Here is a 20,315-nt window from a genome sequence, read left to right as displayed (position 1 = left end):
GCAACTTTCTATATAAAATTCAGCCAGCAGGAAGGGTGGAGGAACATCTGATTTGGGTGTCCTTCTTCACCACCTTTTCTTATTTAGAAAGGGTGGGAATCAATCCCAGGCCCAGTTGACAATACCACCTCCACCGGCTTGCACTGACCTCTTGGGGGAGGGTGACTTGGTCTCTTCCCCCCCCTCATGTTATGCCATCTTAAGTTTCCTGTCCGGCACAGGCTTGTTTGTGGTCAAAGGCTGGGATGACCCTGCCTTCAAGCTTTTACTCTTTGTGGCATTGCTTGCTCACAAGACCAACTGCCACCTTGGGTGCTGTGATCTTCTTAGGTGTCGTACAGAGATTCGACTCTTAAAAAGAATTTATTAAATAGGTCCATATAATATAAAAAGTTTATTCCACCTACTCAATACTGTACAGTAATTGCAATGTTTATAAATACATTAAAATACAGTAGAACCTCAATTATACGTTCCCGTAACCTACGTTTTTCCGCATTCTCCGTTCATATTACGAGGTCCCGCGAGTATCCCAATTAAATCATATTAAAAGTATCCCATATTATCCGTTCCTCGAAGAAACGATTTCCCGGATCAACCGTCCAGAAATTTCAGTCCCATCAACGCTAAATCCTCGATCACGCGTTTTTCAAGAAACTGTATCTCACAAAAGGACGGCTACGGCATATTTACGGATCTTGGTGTTAACGCCCTGTCACTGCGATAATTAGAGGAAGTACTGTACTGGAAAATCCATCGGCGGTGCACTTGTATAAGGGACTATCTTAGCATCACATTCGGGTGGTATTGTTTAGAGAATCCTCGGAAATAGCAAAGCAGAGAGTGGCCACAACAAACTGGAATTTCGCATTTCGACAGCTCTACTTGAAGACGGAACGAGTTTCGTCAAATGTTCGTACTTGCAAAACGTCTACATTATGTCCAGGGTTAGGTGTTTACATTTTTTTTTTTTACTTTTTTCAATTGTATCGCTGAATAGGTTTTCGGCACTTCCCTCAGGGCATTGTGTAGTCACTGGGCTTTCAGGCAGAAATCGCAACTGCTACTTCTTAATACAAATTCAGTATTTTAATATCATCGTATACGATTATGTTATCGAGACCAGAACAGATGTTGCACCTTACATACATAAAGCCATGGGAGGTTTTGGGATTGCCTATTACTGTTTTAATAATACGGTTATTGCAGCCAATGGCCATAGAAAAACTTACATACTGCACAAAGTAGATGATCATAAATTACATTTTCATCAAATAATTCTCAGTCTGCACAGTATTAACTCTCTTCCAAGCAGAATTTCTTAAGCGACATACGCCGGTTCTCACAAAATTGCACGTGGTATCGATCGCATAGCTTGCCACACAGTGAACAACTACAGTCTTCACATGGCTCATGGAATCGATCCGTGCAACAGACTTTGATGTGAAAGCCGTGTATCGCGAACCTTGTCACGAGGTGCCTCAGCTCTTGGTTCGCTTCCTTCCAGTCATTTGTCGTCATCGCGTCTGTGCTGTAGAAGTCAATCCAAATGTCTTTCTTTTTCCTCTGGTGTTCGGAGACTATTTCTTCGTAAGCTGGCATGGATGGCAGTCCAAGCTGTAGGCGGAGATCTTCCAAAAGCATCGTTTCGCTGCACAACTCGTAGATCAATCTGGATGGGGAAAATTTGGAGACGCCGAGGACTCGCTTCATATATGTGGCCTTAACATTTTCGATGTCCTTCAAGTTCGCTTTTGTAAGGCATTCCCAGATTAACTGTAACCCATACGTAGCTATGGGTAAGATCCTAAATTTAAATAGTTCCATCGCTGTTCGGAGTGAAATCTTCCTGATATGTCTGATATCATTTATTGCAATCAGAGATGCAGCCACTCTGTCTTTAACATGTGCAGATAATGTTCTCCCCTGTGCCTGAAGAGTTATTCCCAGATATTTGAATCTGTTCACATTGCTTAATGGTTGCTGGCCCAAGTATATTACGTCCTCGGCTGCTTGCCGTCCTCCTTTCTTGAAGGTCATTTTTACCGTCTTCAGCCTGTTCAGCTGTAGATCGTTGTCATTCGCCCAGTCAACTAGGTGGTCGAATGCTTTTTGTAGCGAAGTGATCGATGTTGAAACCAGGGCAGTATCATCCACGTACAGGTATACCTTTACGTCTTCTGTCTTTATTGCCTGCACCACGTCGTATGTAGCAATGTTGAACAGGAGGGGGCTAAGTGGGTCCCCTTGTAAGACTCCCGTCGGCTGGTCAATCGGGTTAGAGGTAATAAGTGCATCGTCCACTTCGATATAGTTCCTCGAAAGTATATTTTTCACCAGAATCGTATAGGAGTTCTCCTCTCCTACAAGCTGCACGAGTTTCATCATTAGCTTCGTTCTGTTGATAGTGTCGAATGCCTTGGTATAATCAACGAAGATAACATGCAGTTTCCCTTTTGGATGTCGAAGGGCCTCATTTATGTCATTCTGTAGACATTCTACTGCTTGGATTGTCGGACGACATTTACTAAAACCGAACTGTTCCTCTGGGATACACTTGTCCACTATGGCTGTCAGTTTCAAGGTCAGAAGTTTCGCCAGGGCTTTATATAATGTACAGTCTAGCGCTATACCTCTGTAGGAATCAGGATTACTCGGATCTCCTCTACTCTTGTACAGTGTTTTAACCCTCGAAAACCTCCACTTGTTCGGAATTCTCCCCTGCTGGAGACATTCATTGAACAGCACAGTCCATGCATTTGCTAATATTTGAGCTGAACTCTGCAGGTACTCACTAAAAATCAAATCAAGTCCACAGGCTTTATTGGGTTTCAGTGTTGCAATTACTTCTACTATCTCTTCTTGAGTGAATGACTCAGTGCTTCTCACATTTCCTTGGACAACAGTAGTATTGCAAGGTCTAGTGTCTTTAGACTGTAACACTTTACTGAAGTGGTCGTGCCAGATCTCCATTAGAATGTCTTGTAACTGTACGTATGTACTGTACCGGTTACGACCTGTACATGAGTATTTTTTGAGTATACATGACATTTAATTATCACGCGTAATGTTCTGAGCGTGCCTGGTTTGTTTACCATCAGCGGGGCAAGCAAGCGAGTGAAGGACAGCTGTGAGTTGTGACGTAGCCACAGGGGCTAGCTAGACCGCCCGCCCGTCGCACCACGTGTTCCCAGCCTGGACTCGTATATTCTAGATTACACGTCACATCTTCCCGAATGTTCGACGGGGAAAATTTTGTAACTCCCATAATAATTATGCTAGCGGCTTGAGTGATATGTCATCTTGTTTGGGATCACTTGAACGTCACAATACTCGAGTTTTAAGTAAATCCATCGAGGGATTCAGGAGATATTCAGTCAAGCCGTATTGTGATGTAGACGTACCGGATTGAATAAAAGGAGGGCCCACTGTAGCCTGTTCACTCAGTTACAGCTGAGTAGTCAGCGTGGACACTCGCTGCTACTATCGTCGTGTGGTGAGTCCCGACGAGCAACTCTGTAATTTTCTAAGTATTCATAAAGTGAACTTGTATTTTTTTCGAGTGTGGGAGAATGAATTCTTCCAAGTATTCTTAAGTGAACTTGCAATATTTCGAGTGTTAAAGAACATTTTCTAAGTCTTCATAATTGAACTTACAATATTTACGGGTGTTCAAGACTGGAATTTTTCCAATTATTCATAATGGACTTGTATTATTTACGTGTGTTAAAGAACGAATTCTTCGTAAATTGAACCTGCAATATTTGCGAGCGTTAAGAGACTCATTCCTCTAATAAACAGTGATTCATAAACTTTGCTAGTGGTGATCTCTGTATGTGCTCAAAGTTCCTGTAAGCATAAATTTGTGGTTTTGCCGGTACTGGTTCAAAGACTTATAAACTTCGCCGGTGATGAACTCTAACTTCATTCAACGTCTTTAAAACATAAATTTAGGATTTCACCTGTGTTGATTCAAAGACTTATAAATTTTGCCAGTGATAGACTGTAAATCTATTCATGTGGATGGACTTGTGTTTTTCGTACATGTTCACTCAAAGACTTGTACATTCGCCAGTATTGATTCAAAGAATTATAAATTTTGCCAGTGATAGACTGTAAATCTATTCATGTGGATGGACTTGTGTTTTTCGTACATGTTCACTCGAAGACTTGTACATTCGCCAGTGTTGATTCAAAACTTTATAAATTTCGCCAGTGATGAACTTTAAATCTATTCAGATTTTCAGGTGGATGGACTTATATTTTTCGTCCGTGTTCATTCAAAGACTTGTACCTTCGCCAGTGGTGAACTTTAAATTTGGTCATAGTTTCATGAGAAGGGACTTGTGTTTTTTTTGCCAGTATTTATTCAGAGACAAAGACTTTTGCTAGTGGTGAACTCTGAAATTATTTATAATCCTCGTATACAGAGACATATCATTTTACGAGTGTTAAATTTTGAAAGTCTTAACGAATAATAACCAGTGACTTCACTAATAGGTTAATCACCCAAGGTTTTTATGAACTCAGATTTATCAGTACTGCGAGTGACCTTGGAAACATCAACCCTCTCAGTCATGTTAGACTGAGGTAGCAAATGATTATCTGCAACATCACCAGGATCATCGGGGTTCAACCTGGGCCTCGAAAGTTCGAGGGATCTCTACCTTACACCAACCCAGACAGTCCAGCCGCTTCTGTACGGAGTCCCTGGAATCTTCTGGAACGTGTTCCAACCTGCTCGGCTTGGTGAACTGGAAAACCTGTAACTCCTGCAAGCTATTGAAATACTGAACAGATAAACGTTGTATCAACTAAGTGTAAATAACAAGGATTATGGGCGCCACCTGCAAAACAATTGCAGGAATATTTAATTATGTAGAGCAACGAGCCACTCCCTCTCCCAAGGCGACGGTCATCAGGCTGACGAGGCTCCAGACTTGCTTTATAACCTTACCTGTTGCTGTATAACCCCTGAAATTAAATTTGGGTAACATGCCAGGTTCAGCCTTACTCCACTGACAAAAGACTCACTTTAAGTTTGATTCTATGACTTTACTCCCAGAATAAGAACTAATATGTGACAAACACCAACAAAAATCAACACTTACGCAACCCACTTAGTGCTTGCCGTTTACATCGAGCAAATACACAATACTACCCAACAAAATCATCTCTTCACGAGATTTACTCGTTTGCCGTCTATAAAGGCAAATTACAAATCATTAAAATCACTAATAAAAAATAGAACATCATTATACTTTTAACATACCTACAGGTAAGAGCCCCTTTGCACTCCACTGTTACCGTGAATCCTAATCTGGTAGAGAAAAGTACGACGACTATTTCTCTACATATGGATGCAACCTTCTTTAAGACGAGCATCCCTAACCTTATTTACACTTCTTCGTCGACGTCTTGAATTCTTTCCAATTGCTGGCTGGACAGAAAGCGTTACATGTCCGGAGGCAAGCAAACAGCAAAATTCTCCATCAACTGAAGCTGCATACTCGGGTGACAAGTTCCAAACAAACACTTTCTTTTACAGAAAGTCCACTGCAAAGCCGGTAAGTCGTTGAGATTATACCATGTTCACTCCGTAACAGATACTCACGAACAATAGCAGATCGTATAGCAAACTGCGCAAATACGTCGCTCCCGCAGACCAGTACACATGAGAAACACACAGTATCAGCATCAGAGTCAGAAACAGAATGAGAATGAGAATCAGAATCAGAATAACTCGCCGCACACGCGTACACACTTATATATGCTTGCTACACGTGGTTATAGCGTCCTGAAAAGTTCACTGGTAGCAACGCTCACACCGGCACTTCTTCCCGCGTCACTCTGTCAACCCAAACCTCGCTCAAAACAAAGCCCTCGCATTGGCTATCGAGTATATGATGTGACATAGACCGTCCACTCATGTATGTCCACATTGATCTACTCCAATTCTTCAACCGATACAACCTGCCGTACCCCGTGTTTTCAAGCCACTTAGTTGCAACACACACAACTGACCTCAACCGTCCTTCCCGATATAGTCGCTGTTTTCCCGGTTGCACAATCCTTACGGCTAGGCCATATTTACAGACTCTTACCCAAACGGAAATTTATACAAAATATAATGATGAACATATGCAATGTTCCCTAACTATACATTCTTCTTATAATATTACGTTTTTACATGGTAAATAAACAAAATTACATGATTTTAACCTTACAAACTATATACGAAAATTTCCTAACCTAAAAACTCGGGGATCGTACATACGTACGGTTACAAACCCGAGCCATATTATAGGACTATGTGGAAGACAACTTATATCTACCTGGAGGTGATGTGCAATTTCATGTCTTATATGAATAAACTCATGTTCAGTCAGAATCAAAGTTTTCTTGTAGATGGGACCCTACCTCCTGTACCGAGCCCTAGCTACTACTCACACAGTTTTAGCCCTGAGAACTCTATTCTTGCTTACTTTAAAATATAATCTGAGAGTCGGGCTCTTTTACCGGTACAGTACGATCCCCGAATTTTTAGGTTAGGAAATTTTCGTATATAGTTTGTAATGTTAAAATCATGTAATTTTGTTTATTGAGGAAGTAAAAACGTAATATTATAAGAAGAATGTGTAGTTAGGGAATATTGCATATGTGCATCATTATATTTTGTATAAATTTCCATTTGGGTAAGAGTCTGTAAATATGGCCTAGCCGTAAGGATTGTGCAACCGGGAAAACTGCGACTATATCAGGAAGGACGGTTGAAGTCCGTTGGATGTGTTGCAACAAAATGGCTTGGAAACACGGAGTACGGCAGGTAGTATAGGCTGAAGAATTGGAGTGGATCAATGTGGATGTACGTGAGTGGACGTTCAATGTCACATCAGACACTCAATAGCCAATACGAGGACTTTGTTTTAAGCGAGGTTGGGTTGACTGAGTGGCGCGTCAAGAGGTGCCTGTGAGAGCGTTGCTACCTATAACTTTCCAGGACGCTATAACCACGTGTAGCAAGCCTATATAAGCAGGTACGCGTGTGCGGCAAGTCATTCTTTTGTGTTTCTGTCTCTGATTCTGTGTGTTTCTCACTCGGACCGGCGCGCGGGAGCTACTTTGCGCATAGTCCTAGGCAATGTTGTATTGTTCTTAGTATCGTTTTCGGAGTGAGCACGCTATATGTCGCTGATGCTAATGAGTTTCTGGTGGCTGTTAGGTCAAAGACGCTACTTAAGTGTTTATTTGTAACTCCAACTCTGTATAATAGTTGGACTGTAATTCTTCTACGAGATTATGTACAGTGGATGTGGTGATGCGTACAGAATCGAGATTCGGTAGTGGATGTGTGGTTGTGCACAGAGCTGATTCTTGGTCGAGGAAATCGTCGGCCGAGTATCCACTTTCAGTTGTAGAAACCTGAGGCGTTACACCAACCTGTGCGGCAGTCGGGAAGGGCTCAAGACGTCGATGAAGTGTGTAAATAAGGTTAGGGATGCTCTTCGCAAAGAAGGTTGCATCCGTACGTAGAGAAAGTCGTCGTACTTTTCTTTACCAGAATACGATTTTGATCTGCAACAGTAGAGTGCAGTGCGACTCTTACCTGGAGGTATGATAAATGTAAATGGTGAAAATAATTTTATGGTGGTTTGAAGATGTTTGTAATTTGCCTTTATAAGCGGCAAACACGAGTTGGTCTCGTTAAATGATTTTTTAAATTAGTGTTTTTTTAGTGGTTTGTAATTTGCCTTGTAAACGGAAAACAAGTGTTGATCTCGTAAAGTGATGTTTCTTTCTTCATGTTGGTGGTTTGTAGACGTTTGTAATTTGCCTTGTAAACGGCAAACACGAGTTGGTCTCGTAAAGTGATGTTTCTTTCTTCATGTTGGTGGTTTGTAGATATTTGTAATTAGACCTTGTAAGCGGCAAACACGAGCTGGTCTCGTCAAATGATTTATTTTTGTATGTGGTTTTTAGTGGTCTGTAAAGTTGCCCTTTGTTAACGGCGAACAGGTTTTGGTTGAGGTAATTTATATATTTTTATTTATTTCGGGAGTAAAGTCATGGAAGGAAACTTGCAGTGAATCTTTTATCAGTAGAGTATGGATGAACCTGGCTTGCTACCCAAATCTAATTTCAGGGGTAAACAGGTAAGTTTATATAGTAAGTCTGGAGCTTCGTCAGCCTGATGACCGTCGCCTTGGGAGAGGGAGTTACTCATTGCTCTACATAGTTATATATTCCTGTAATTGTTTTACAGGTGGCGCCCATTGTCTTGTCATTTACACTTATTTTAGTCACTGATTATATGGGAATTGATATATATGTTTATTATTTATTGGTGGTCGTCAAATTGTTACAGTCTCTCGGGAAGGTTGGATTCCTCGGCTTTAAGACCTTGAAGGGGTTCTTCATAGCTTCTTCTATAAGCTTCTCCACTGTTTCCTCAGAATATTTCCTTTTTGTTTCTCTGATCAGCGCTTTGTAGCTCTGTCTTTTCCTGGAGTATTCGCGCAGGGAGGCTTCACAGGGTGACATTAACGCCTTGTGCAGCGACTGAATCGGCGTTTTCCTGGACTGGTAACAGGCTGCGTTGAATCAGGGCTTGGCTTTCCTCTTGAATGCCGGTGCTACTGTCGTTGCGCTGAGTATGATGTCTTCTAGTTAGTGTAGAGCGGTGTCTATGTGTCCATGCTGTATGAGCTGTATTGCTTCTGTGATAAAAGGGGTGGATTCCTCGATTGTTTGTACATCCAGTGCTCTGGTCCGTTTTATGGTATGAGATGTGGTAGGAATGCTTTGCTGTACAGTAAAGTTTGTCAATACAGGCAGATGCTTCCTGACGACATTCTTCTGTATTCTTTGCACTACATTTGTCACTTTCTTCATATTTCAGAATACTAAATCAATCGTGCTACTCCCGTTGTGACAAATGTATGTCTTCTCTGTGTAAGAGTTGATCAGGCTCAGACCTTTTCCTTGAAGGAATCCGAGGACTGCCTCTGACTTAGTATTGTCAATTAGTGTTGGCTACTGAATGCATGATTCGAAGCAGTGTATCGATTCACAGGAATGGCGAGCTCACGGCACACGATTCAGCTTACTCCCAGTGGACAGTGCTGAGTGGCGCACTCACTGGACGTTGACGGGGAGCCGAGCTTCCGCTGCAGCGAGACAGTGAATCATGACACATTGAAAGAATCGTGAACGAGCGCGGCTCAGTGAGACACATGATACACATGGCTCCTTATCGGCTCACTCGACACGCGGAGAGCCGAGCTGCCGCTGCAGCGAGACAGTGAATCATGGCACATCGAAAGAATCGTGAACGAGCACGACTCAGTGAGACACATGATACACATGGCTCCTTATCGGCTCACTAGACACGCGGAGAGCCGAGCTTCCGCTGCAGCAAGACATACAGTGAGCCATGGCACACGGAAAGAATCGTGAACGAGCCGGCTCAGTGAGACACAAGATACGCACAGCTCCTTATCGGCTCACTGCAGCGAGACATACAGTGAGCCATGCTACACTGAAAGAATCGTATGCTATAATGAACTCTCTAGCACAGCTCATTTGAAAATAATACCCATTTGCATTCACTGTCCTCTTCTTACAGGGAGGTTTAAATAATAGATGGATTTATTTGCAGTGTTAAAAAGTTAGTCACAACATAATTCTGAAGTAGCTAGTAAGTAGGTAAGCTATTAGGTTATACTATTTATTAGTTTAATGAATCTTAGTATTATAATTTAGTTTACATTTGACAATTAAACTCGTCTCTAGCCTGCCCTATGATTATGAGTCATGCTCGTGACCACTCAAAAGTACCTGTTTTATATTGGGAAGAACGGCTCAGTATTCTCTCAGTTCATATGTCACATCATTGCACAAGACTTCAATCATATGTGAACAGACGCAATAACAGTATATTGAATCAGAAAACCAGCGGGCTACTGTACATCTCAGGTAGCCTATACAAAATATGACGATTAAAAAAATCCTCAGCTGATAGAAAAATACTTTTTTAAGAAAAACGACTGAGCAAGTTGTCGTGCGGTTAATATCGCGTGGCTATGCGCTTGCATTCGGGGGATGGTGGGTTCGAATCCCACCGTCGGCAGCCGTTAAGTTGGTTTTTCCGTAGTTTCCCCATTTTCACACCAGGAAATGCTGGGACTGTACCTTAATTCAGGCCATGGCTGCTACCTTCCTAACCTTTCCCACCCTGCGTCGCCGGTATCCTTCGATGTATTAGAGTAACTAGCATTTTTTCTAAGAAAGGAGTTGATGGCAGCTGCGAGCACTGAATGCTGTTGCTGCTGTCTTACCAGCACATACTACACAGATGCAGTAGGAGCGGTGACCAATGAGCCGTGAATCGGATCACTGTATCGATTCAGTAACGTGAACGGAATCAAATGAATCGATTCAGTAAAATGAATCGAATGTCCCATCACTATTGTCAATACCGACTCTGCAATTAAGGTCTCCAGCGAGTATCACCAGTTCCTGTTGTCCCACCTTGTTGATGATGATGATGATGCTTGTTGTTTAAAGGGGCCTAACATCGAGGTCATCGGCCCCTAATGGTACGAAATGAAATAACAAAAGAAATAAAATTCATCCACTGACCAAAATAAAATAAAAATGTCGTGAAGAAAGAATGGATGGACATGAACCACAAAAACAAAAAACGAGCAAACAAAAAAACAGTGGATCCAATTCAAAAAAGATCATAATTAATGTATGACTGACCAAGGGACCACTCATAAAGCACAATCCTGAATCGAGAATGCTTGATGTCGATAGGGGTCCAAAATCCAGATCTAAGGCCCCTCAGAATGGTACATGTCGCGAGTAAAGTAGAACCATGGTATTTGTCATGTCGGGGTACTAATCAAAAGTAGCGAAGACTAACGGTGTTCCACACAAGAAGGTACTACTCACAAGTTTTGCACTTCGTACAGGGAACGCAGACCTATGGTGTCTCGCACACAATGGCGCCACTCATAGCCAACGCAAACCGATAAGGTTCCTCACCTAGGTGTACTAACCACACATCCCGTGGTGTTCCTCACAGAGTGGGTACCAATCACAGCCAACGAAGACCCACGGTGTCGCTCATATAGTGGTACAACTCACAGGCAACGCCCAGACCCGCGGTGTTGCTCACATGGGTACGACGCACGGGTACTGGAAACCCACAGGAGAACCCCCTCCAGCTGCTACTAATCACAAACTTATTTCATACCTAATATAGTGGTACTACTCGCAAGTACAGGCAACCCATGGTGTTCCCCACGTGTTGGTACGAATCAAAAGTAGTTTCATGGTTCTAATTCCGTCATCCCTTGGTCGCCCCTTTTAGTCGCCTCTCACGACAGGCAGGGGATACCGCGGGTGTATTCTACATGTGCGTCCCCCACCCGCAGGGGGTAGTGTGTTTGGTCCGCGAGAGGTATTTTATTTCCCTCAAGTCCGCCGGCAAGCCGGTTAGGACCCCCCTATCCGCCACCTGGGACGCGCCACGTGGGAGTATCACCTCTCCCCCTGCTACGCCAGCGTAGCAGGTTCGTGGTGTCCCACCTTGTTGAGCCAATGCTAATGATATCTATAATAATTTTCATCTCTATACCACGGCTGGAAATAAACACATATGATCCAACACAAACTTGTTTTAACCACTATCATCTCAGGTGTCTTGTATTCCATAGTGAACTGGTGAAATCTCTGCTTCAGCAGGCAGGTGATTCCATCGGATGGCCTACCTTTTAGTCCCTGTAGAGCTAGAACATGGATGTTGTAGAAACCTTCAAAATTCCAGTCCTTCGTGAGAAAGGTCTCCGTTAGGATTACAATGTCAGAGTCTTTGAGTTCATCAATTGGGGACATGCTTAGAGCATTCACTGCACCTTCTATATTCCATGTCATTGTTCTGATATTCTCGGTCATAGTTTCCTCCCGAGGATCGGGTCCTTGAATCCTAGTATCTCCGAAAAAGATATCGTCGGACAACGATACCTCTCGGCCAAAATTGCGGAAGTTTCACCATGTCTTTGGCTTCAAAAGGGACACCCACTTTGAATGCTTTATTCTCGCCCGCTGTGGTCAGCTCTTCACATTCTATCTTCCCTTCAATTCCATATTCCTTTAGATGTTCAACCAAAGTATCTTTATCGACGGATCGATGTATGCGGCCTACATAAAGCCACGCCATCCTATCTCCAGCTCGGAATTTGCTATTTGTAAGTACTTTGGACCCCGTTATAGTGTGCGCTCCCTTGGATTTCCTCCTTCTCCTTTCCTGTACTTGCCACTCTCCTTCTCCACTGAAAGTATCCACTTCGTGTTGACTAACATTTGGTATATCTATAGTCATAGGTTCTGTGTTTGTATTTGTCATCCTTGAGTCTGCCTCTACCTGACCTTTACCCTTCTGTACTGAAACCATGTCTTCCTCCTTGAGCGTTCTCTTTCGAACTTGTTGCGATACCACGGTGGCGTCAGTTTTCATATGAGAGTTATTTTCTTCCCTTTGGGTTTCCCCAAAGATAACTATTTCCAGTTTTAGGACTGTTTTGGTCCTATTATAAGACTGGGAATTTCATGTTTTTGTGTAAAAATTTTATAAAAACCGCAGTCGTTTTATTTGCACACGTTACATTTAAAAAGTTTGTAGAATTTCGCAATCGTACCGACTTGTACAGTGAGCGCACTTTCCAGCTGAGCTCAAGGTCACGAATAACCGTAATTTCTGAAGTTTTGATGATATTTTTTCTCTCTTTCCAATTTGATTGTGATTAGTGACGGGCAGAATTGAATATAATGCATTGGAGAATTTTCGAGAATCAATATTTACATTCGAAACCATATTCTGGAGTTTAACATAACCTTCAAAAATCATTGTAGGCCTAATTTATGTGGAACACGACTTCCATCAACTGACTATGAGCTGTATACTGGTACCATACCGATGACCAAATTAAAATGGAAGATTAAAGAAAGGGATTTCAACATTATGTTGGGTGCATTTGTATTGAATGTGCTTAATTTTATTAGATTAGAGAATTAAAACTACTTGCGGCCGATTGTTGTTTGGCTTGGCGTTACCGGTATTAGATTTTTCGAAGTTTGGCCGATCCAAGTTGCTGAACTAAAATAAGTTTTCATGGGAAACTTGAAGTTTTCCTGGTAAAACTGAATGTAAAGTTTTGAGATTTTTAAGTCGCATACCCGGTTTACCTTTAATTGAGGAACTATCGAATGGTAAGATGGGGACCTCGGTCTAGAGAGCCAGGAATAACGACCAAGAGGATTCGTCACACTGACCATGTATAACCACGTAATCTGGAGGTTTTCGGGATGAGCAGCGGTCGCTTAGTAGGCGGAAGGTTCATTGGGACTGTAGTTTGGTTTGGTTTAGGCGTGTTTAAGATTATTATAATACATATTTCATTTTTGTGAAATTTAGCCAAATTGTTGATGCCGTGATTCATTCATTCCCGGATTTTCCGTTTTCCTATGTTATACAATTTTTTTTTGCGGTCCCTCAAAAAACGGAGAATTGAGGTTTCACTGTATATTATCAAGGTACTAGTTTTGACCCTATATTGGTCATCATCAGCCTAACTAAGAAACACTTATGGATTTGCCGAAGTCCTAAGACAGAATTACATTGTGGAAATAAGATTTAAAAGAATGAACTGTGTATGTGATGCGATAATGTACATATAAAATGGTGGATTGATGAACTGTTACACATAAAATAATATTGTACTTGTCAGTGACAATTTAAATTTTTTTTGGATTTACGTCAATTACAATTAGACTATAAGAATAGTTATCATACAATTAATACAATGATGATTAAAATATGCACTTGTTAGTGAATACGCAAAAAATGCACTTTCAAAACGTAATATGCCGGTTGAATGTAAAGTCCAGATGCTTCTACTGAGTTCTAGAATTCTGAGTGTATCTTCAGGTGGAGAACTTTGTATATTATATGTAAACTTAATTCAATACGGAACCAATAATGAAGTTTATAACCTTAAAATAAGTCCATCTGTTCAATACTAGTTGTGCTAATTCAATAAAAAGTTTATTCAAAATATTAGGACATGTTTTGGCCTTTGATTTCAGCCATCTTCAGCTATATTCAGAATTGATCTGAACACTTTAAAACATGAAATGTCATTTACAAAGATACACACTACCAGCAACATACATATGAAAACACACGTTAAAATTACAGTAAAATGAGTATCCACTTTTTATATACGAGGGCAGATCAGAAAATAAGTTGCACTTCCCAGTTATGGCCATTTATTACACCACCTATACAACAGCAACACGACTATAACGACATACACTGTAACGTCACTTTTCCACATAGTTTCCAAGAGACTCCAAACATTTCTGCGAACGCACAACCAACTTGTCGATGCAGGATGCATAGAAATTTCCTCCAGCGTTCTGAAACCACTCGGAGACAGCGGCCTTCACCTCCTCATCGGTCTGGAAACATCGACCACCGAGCTCCGTTTTGAGCTTACCGAACAGATGAAAGTCACATGGCGCTAGGTCGGGACTGGAGGGTGGATGTTGCCAGACCTCCCACTTGAAACGCTTCAGCAGTTCTCTCGTTTGGTGGGCCTTGTTAGGTGTTGCGTTATCGTGCAACAAATTCACACCGGCACTCAATTTCCCCCAGCGCTTCTCTTTAATCGCTTTACGCAACCGGTGCAACATTTGACAATACGATGCCGCGTTGATCATCGTTCCTTTCGGCATTAATTCCACGTGCAGCAAACCCTCCATGTCAAAGAACACTGTCGCCATAACCTTACCGGCTGAAGGTTGAACCTTGGCCTCCTTTCGTTGTGGTGATGAGAGGTGCACCCATTTCATTGATGTTAGCTTCGTTTCGGGGGTGAAGTGGTGGACCCATGTTTCGTCGCCTGTGACGATTCGCCGCAGAAACCCGTTGCCGTCTGCGGCATAGCGTTGCAAAAATGCCAGGGAAGAGTGGAAACGTTGTTCCTTGTGCTCATCAGTGAGAAGACGTGGGACCCATCTTTGACACAGCTTACGATATCCAAGGTCCTCGTGAACAATGGCAAATACACTGCCATACGACATGTTCAGCTGCGAAAACCGAGTACCAATCAATACGGAAATGAAGCTGATAGACTATGATGTTCAGCTGCGTCGCGATTTCTCTCAGTTTAATGCGGCGGTTCTGTGATGCATTCACACTGTTGACCTTTGCACAGGTCCTGGACATTGCGGGCCTGCCTTTGCGATTTTTGTCCGTGATATCCCGTGCGTACGGCTTCGAACTGCTGACACCACTTTACGATAACTTGATGGGAAATGGCCCGCTCCCCATACACAGCACTAATTTCACGATGAACGTCCGTGCAATTCATCCTTTTGGCCCATAGGAATCGGATTGTCGCACACATCTCATATTTGGAGTGAACGTTCAGTTGACGCGCCACTGCATTTGGCCGCTATTCACACAATACTAGACGAGACACCACAGCGACCTGCCTCACAGACGTGTGGACAGTGTCTGTTGCTTTCTCCGCTGTACCCACGTTTGCGACACACAGTGCGCTGCTGCGGCGCGTTAGTGCAACTAACCTTTTGATCCACCTACGTACAAATTGCTCGATGGTTTGTGGGTTTAAAATTGTTATAGTAAATTCTTCATTGCTAAGCAAATGACACAATGTAAAGACATCACTCTCCTATTTCTGGCATGTGTTATGGTAAATGCCAGTCATATATAACTGTAAGCATTAAACTTTTTTTGAATGTTCACACTCTATGTAGAACTGTGTTAGGTTATGCTGTCAATTCAGTACTTGATGACGTGTTGTTAAATTGGGCATATTTCTGAAAATCTTCTTAAAACTTATCAAACTTAGAACGAAAAGAGAAACGGAAGATGATTATTCTGAAATCTCTATGGTGACTAATGTGATTTTGAAAATACGTGCAAATATAAATGTACACAAACTTTTAATTTTATATGTAATCACAGTTCAATACGGGGACCATTCAATGAAGTTTATATCTCTTACAGAGTTTGTATGACGCTTGTTGCAAATTTTTTTTTTTTATCTGTTGATTGTTGATGTTTGTCAATTCTTCAAATAAAGTATTGTTTCTTTCTATAGTTTCATTAAGGTTGTACCTGGTGTTGTGCTTCTCGACAATACGTTATGTAAATTTTCAAGAAATTTCAAGTATTGTCTTTTATTGGCCGTCTGAATGATTTTCATGTCCTGATTGATGGTGGAGAATTTATGATTGTGTTCCTTCATGTAAACGTTCATTGCTGAACTGTTTGTCAGTATTTACGTGCTCTTTGTAATGTATGGTGAAGGTCCTGCAGGTTTGTCCGGCGTGAGAAGCATCACATTCGGCTCACTTTAATTTATAAACACCGGATTGCATGTATTTATTATTACTATTAACGGTGCGGGTGTTACCGAATATTTGGGCATTGGTGTTGTTAGTTTAAAATGTGAAGTTACAGTTACATTTCTTGAAAATATTAGTGATTTGATGCATATTATTATGACTATAAGCAAAGTATGTCACCGTACAAAAGTACAATCTCCCGATTTTAGGTTAAGAAATTTCCGTAAAATAATTAGTAATATTAATGCAGTGAAAATAATGTTTTTTCATTAATTTAAAATGTGTGTTTGTCCAACCCTTGTCCCGTTGATCTACGGGGTCGGGTATGAGGTGAAACGAATCTGTCATGGCACGTTTTTATGACCAGATGCCCTTTCTGACGTCAACCTCATCAGAGGAGTTAATGAGATGAAATGAATGACGTGATATATGATAGTAAGAAGGGAGAGTGTGAAACCCGGTGATGGCACATAGCCTACTCCTCTCGAATAGCACCAAGGAGTCTGCTCAAGGCATAACATCTCTGTCCAACAAACAAATCACCATCAACAGAATCATATGCCTTCACTCCATATGCGTACTGCGGAGAGGTTTGGAATTTAATCCAGGCTTTTGGCACACAATCTAGTGATTAGAAATTGTATGCCACGACCTCCCTTACCCCGCCAGTCAACATTCTGATGGTGAAAAGTTTTTCGACCAATGGGACTCAAACCGGCTAACCTCGGTGTCAGACCGTTAAGACTTCAATGCCTTAATGATCATGGCCACCAGGCGGGCTGGTAATTTTTAAATATATGAACATAATATTATAAGAAGAATTTGTTGTAGGTAATACTGTATCTGTGTATCTTTATATTGGTGTAACTTTAATTTGGGATAAGAGTCTGCACATGGCATGGCAGTGTAGAATGCTCAAGATTGTGCAACACGGAAAACATTGGTCATATCGGGAAAAAAGGGTTGAAGTCAGTTGCAGGATTTTCTTCTGGCTAATAGAAGTCTACGGTGAACATCAGAAACATGCAGATTCACTCCTCTTTCCCCCAATTCACGTTCCAAGCCGTCTTCTGAGGAGAAAACGGTCATCAGTTGAGGTAGTTTTCTTTCCTGCAGCAGTTCCATATTTTCTTCGGTGAAATTGATGTACTTTGTTTGTACCGCTGAATAATACTATTTATAGCGCCTACAACAACATCAAATTTAGTAGCTAACTTTCTTTACGTCATAGAAGTATTTTGAGATAATGCTTTAATTGCACTATTCTTCCTGGAGTTGTATCCATTAAAGAAATAGGTATTACTACTGCCTCAAAAATCCTCCAAAGTGACTCACTTCAAAATAAATACTGCTTTTATTCACATCAATCGCCACACAAATTAAACAACAGTGAATAACAGTGAAAATAATATGTAGAAAGCACGGGAACTAAGAATAAGTCATGTGTAGCACACTGTCACTGATCACTGGGAAAATAATGAAAGAAATTCCATTCTTCGGATTAATTCGCATGAGACTGTAAATTTACATGAACCAGGTCAATTTTTCTATCTTGACTGTCATTCACTAAATACTTCATTGGTGCTGCAGAACTTTTTTAAAATTTATGTAATTTGTTATACTGGTATTGAAAAAACTAAATTACATTGTTCACAGTTTTATTAGCCTAACCAGTAGAAAGCTTACCTTCGCTTCCATCGTCTGTGAAACCTAAAACAAGCTTCAGAAGACACAGGGCTCTCCTTTTATTGCTTAAAAGAACCTCAGCATACCCAGGAAGCCCCAGAAAACATGCAAATGCAGCTAAGGAATGAGGAGGGACGGATAATCTTGACATTATACTTGTTGATACTGCAACCCCTGTAGCTCTGAGAGGATGACACACATGGTCCTGAAATCATACATTAGCCCACATCAGAGAATAGAACGAACAAGCAAACAAGTGCATGATGAAAATTGTTGAAAGTATCTTGAAATTAGATATGAATAATATTTACATCGAATCTTTTACAATATTTTAGGCTCTGTAAATACATAATACAGCAAAACTTCACTAAGCCACACATCATATCACCTGATATTTGGGAGGTGCCGATCATTAGACAGAACTGATGTAAGATCTGAACTTGTTCATCTCAATGTGAAGAGCATTCACTTACAAAATGTAACAAGTGTAAATTAACTACATTGTTATAACACAGAGCTCAAAAAAAAGTTAGGCATATTATGATTTAACATGGTATGTCACAGTACCTGTAATATTATTATTTATCTTCAAAAAATTGTAGATACAATTCGGGGATGGTGAATGGAGCAACAACATAGCCCCATGTACACAAAGGTGCCTCCATACAAACTTAAAATTACAGTATTAAATAAAGTATTTACGCGACTAATCCCCGCATATTTTTAAAATATATTTGATGTAAGAAATTGGGGTGCAGGTTTTATTTGCATCAAGGTTGGCAACATGCTCCCGGGTCACCTAGTTTTCGAAGTTGGCATTAGTTTGCCACTAGAGTAGAACGCAGCCCGGAAGGCGGTTTCGTTGCGCAGAGGGAGACAGAAGTATGAGGTGCGGTGATGCCAATGTGGCTACTCATAACAGCATGTATGTGTAAACATTTTATCATCCAGTTATATCTTGAATTCCAAAGCGATGACCTATATTTTTTGTGGGCTTAAACGTTTTCTAAAAGTCCAAATCAATTTTTAACATAAAACTCTGAGAAAGTGTCGAGGAAAATTTTCGAGATATTAAGGAAGGTAAATGGACGGTCCAGTTTCAATGCCGTAGGATATTTGCCGTTTTTATACATATCAAATATTGTTGTACGCAGAACATTTTTTATGAAATCATCGTGGACCGTCACTGGCTTCTCCCTCTTAGGGTTCTTCTCTGGCGACCTGAACACCGCATTATTTTTATTTCCGAAGCTTGTTTTATCCTCTGTACTGTTTGCAGGCCGATACCACAAGCGAGTGCTGTCTTCTTCTGAAGCGTGGCAACATGGCGTTCCTCACCTTCTCCGCCTGTGAACGCCTGCTGCTGCATGCTTACCAAATACAAATACACTTTAAATACTATTTCCCTCGCCTGTCGACGGAATACTCGTCTTTTTGCTCTTCCTGGATCTATCGTACACACGCAAATAGTTCCCTAAATTCGTTGATTATGATATTTATAAATAAAACTCGAAACATTCACTCGTGACCCGCACAAACAGACACCTCTTACTGAAATAATTCTATTGGCTCAGCGGAAAACACGTCATACTACAGAGCGCGCGAATGTTACTGCGCAACTTCTTCAAACCGTCTTCCCGGCTGCGTTCTACTCTAGCAAGGAGGTAAAAAATGCCTAGCAAAATGAAAGGAAGTAAATATACGAACCGTTACGAATTCATACGAATTTGAACGGGGTTATTATGATGGAAAAAGTGTGTAGTTATGCGAGGGCTGAGTGTTGCCATTTCAGTGGTTTTCCAGCTCGGTCTGGAGGCTTTTAATGTTAGTGGGTGAAAATCAACGACAGCAGCTAGTGGGTTCCCTGGTGGGTTCTAACTTAAAAATAGCTGGAATCTAGCTGGGGATCATTGTTATTAAATACGATTTTATTTTACAATAGAGTACTAACAACCGTAAATATATTTTAATGCTAATACAAATAAAATGTCTGCATAATGATGCATCATCCCGTGGTGGTTTTCTTGCCTGTTTCCCTATTAGACGCGTCCCAGGTGGCAGATAGGGGGGCCCTCCTGACTTGTCTGGAGGGTCTGAGGGAAGTAAAATACCCTCTCGCTGCAGTATCTCAAACTAAAAGGGTGTGGGGTAATAAGCTTACTTTTGACAACATACCATATAAGTTC

The 20,315-nt window shown here is 41.3% G+C and overlaps 1 protein-coding gene across 1 annotated transcript in view; it reads right to left on the bottom strand.

The window, feature by feature from the left end:
• Bruce (BIR repeat containing ubiquitin-conjugating enzyme) overlaps positions 1 to 20,315 on the bottom strand; it is a 1,406,664-nt gene that overhangs the window by 268,990 nt on the left and 1,117,359 nt on the right. The window contains exon 55 of the mRNA XM_068225988.1: positions 18,130 to 18,334. Within this exon, the coding sequence (XP_068082089.1) occupies positions 18,130 to 18,334 (205 nt within the window). The remainder of the gene's footprint in view (positions 1 to 18,129; positions 18,335 to 20,315) is intronic.

The sequence above is a fragment of the Anabrus simplex genome, chromosome 2, assembly GCF_040414725.1.
Source record: "Anabrus simplex isolate iqAnaSimp1 chromosome 2, ASM4041472v1, whole genome shotgun sequence".
NCBI lineage: Eukaryota > Metazoa > Arthropoda > Insecta > Orthoptera > Tettigoniidae > Anabrus > Anabrus simplex.
The sequence above is the reverse complement of the archived record's forward strand: the minus strand, read 5'-3'. Positions and strand labels throughout refer to the sequence as shown.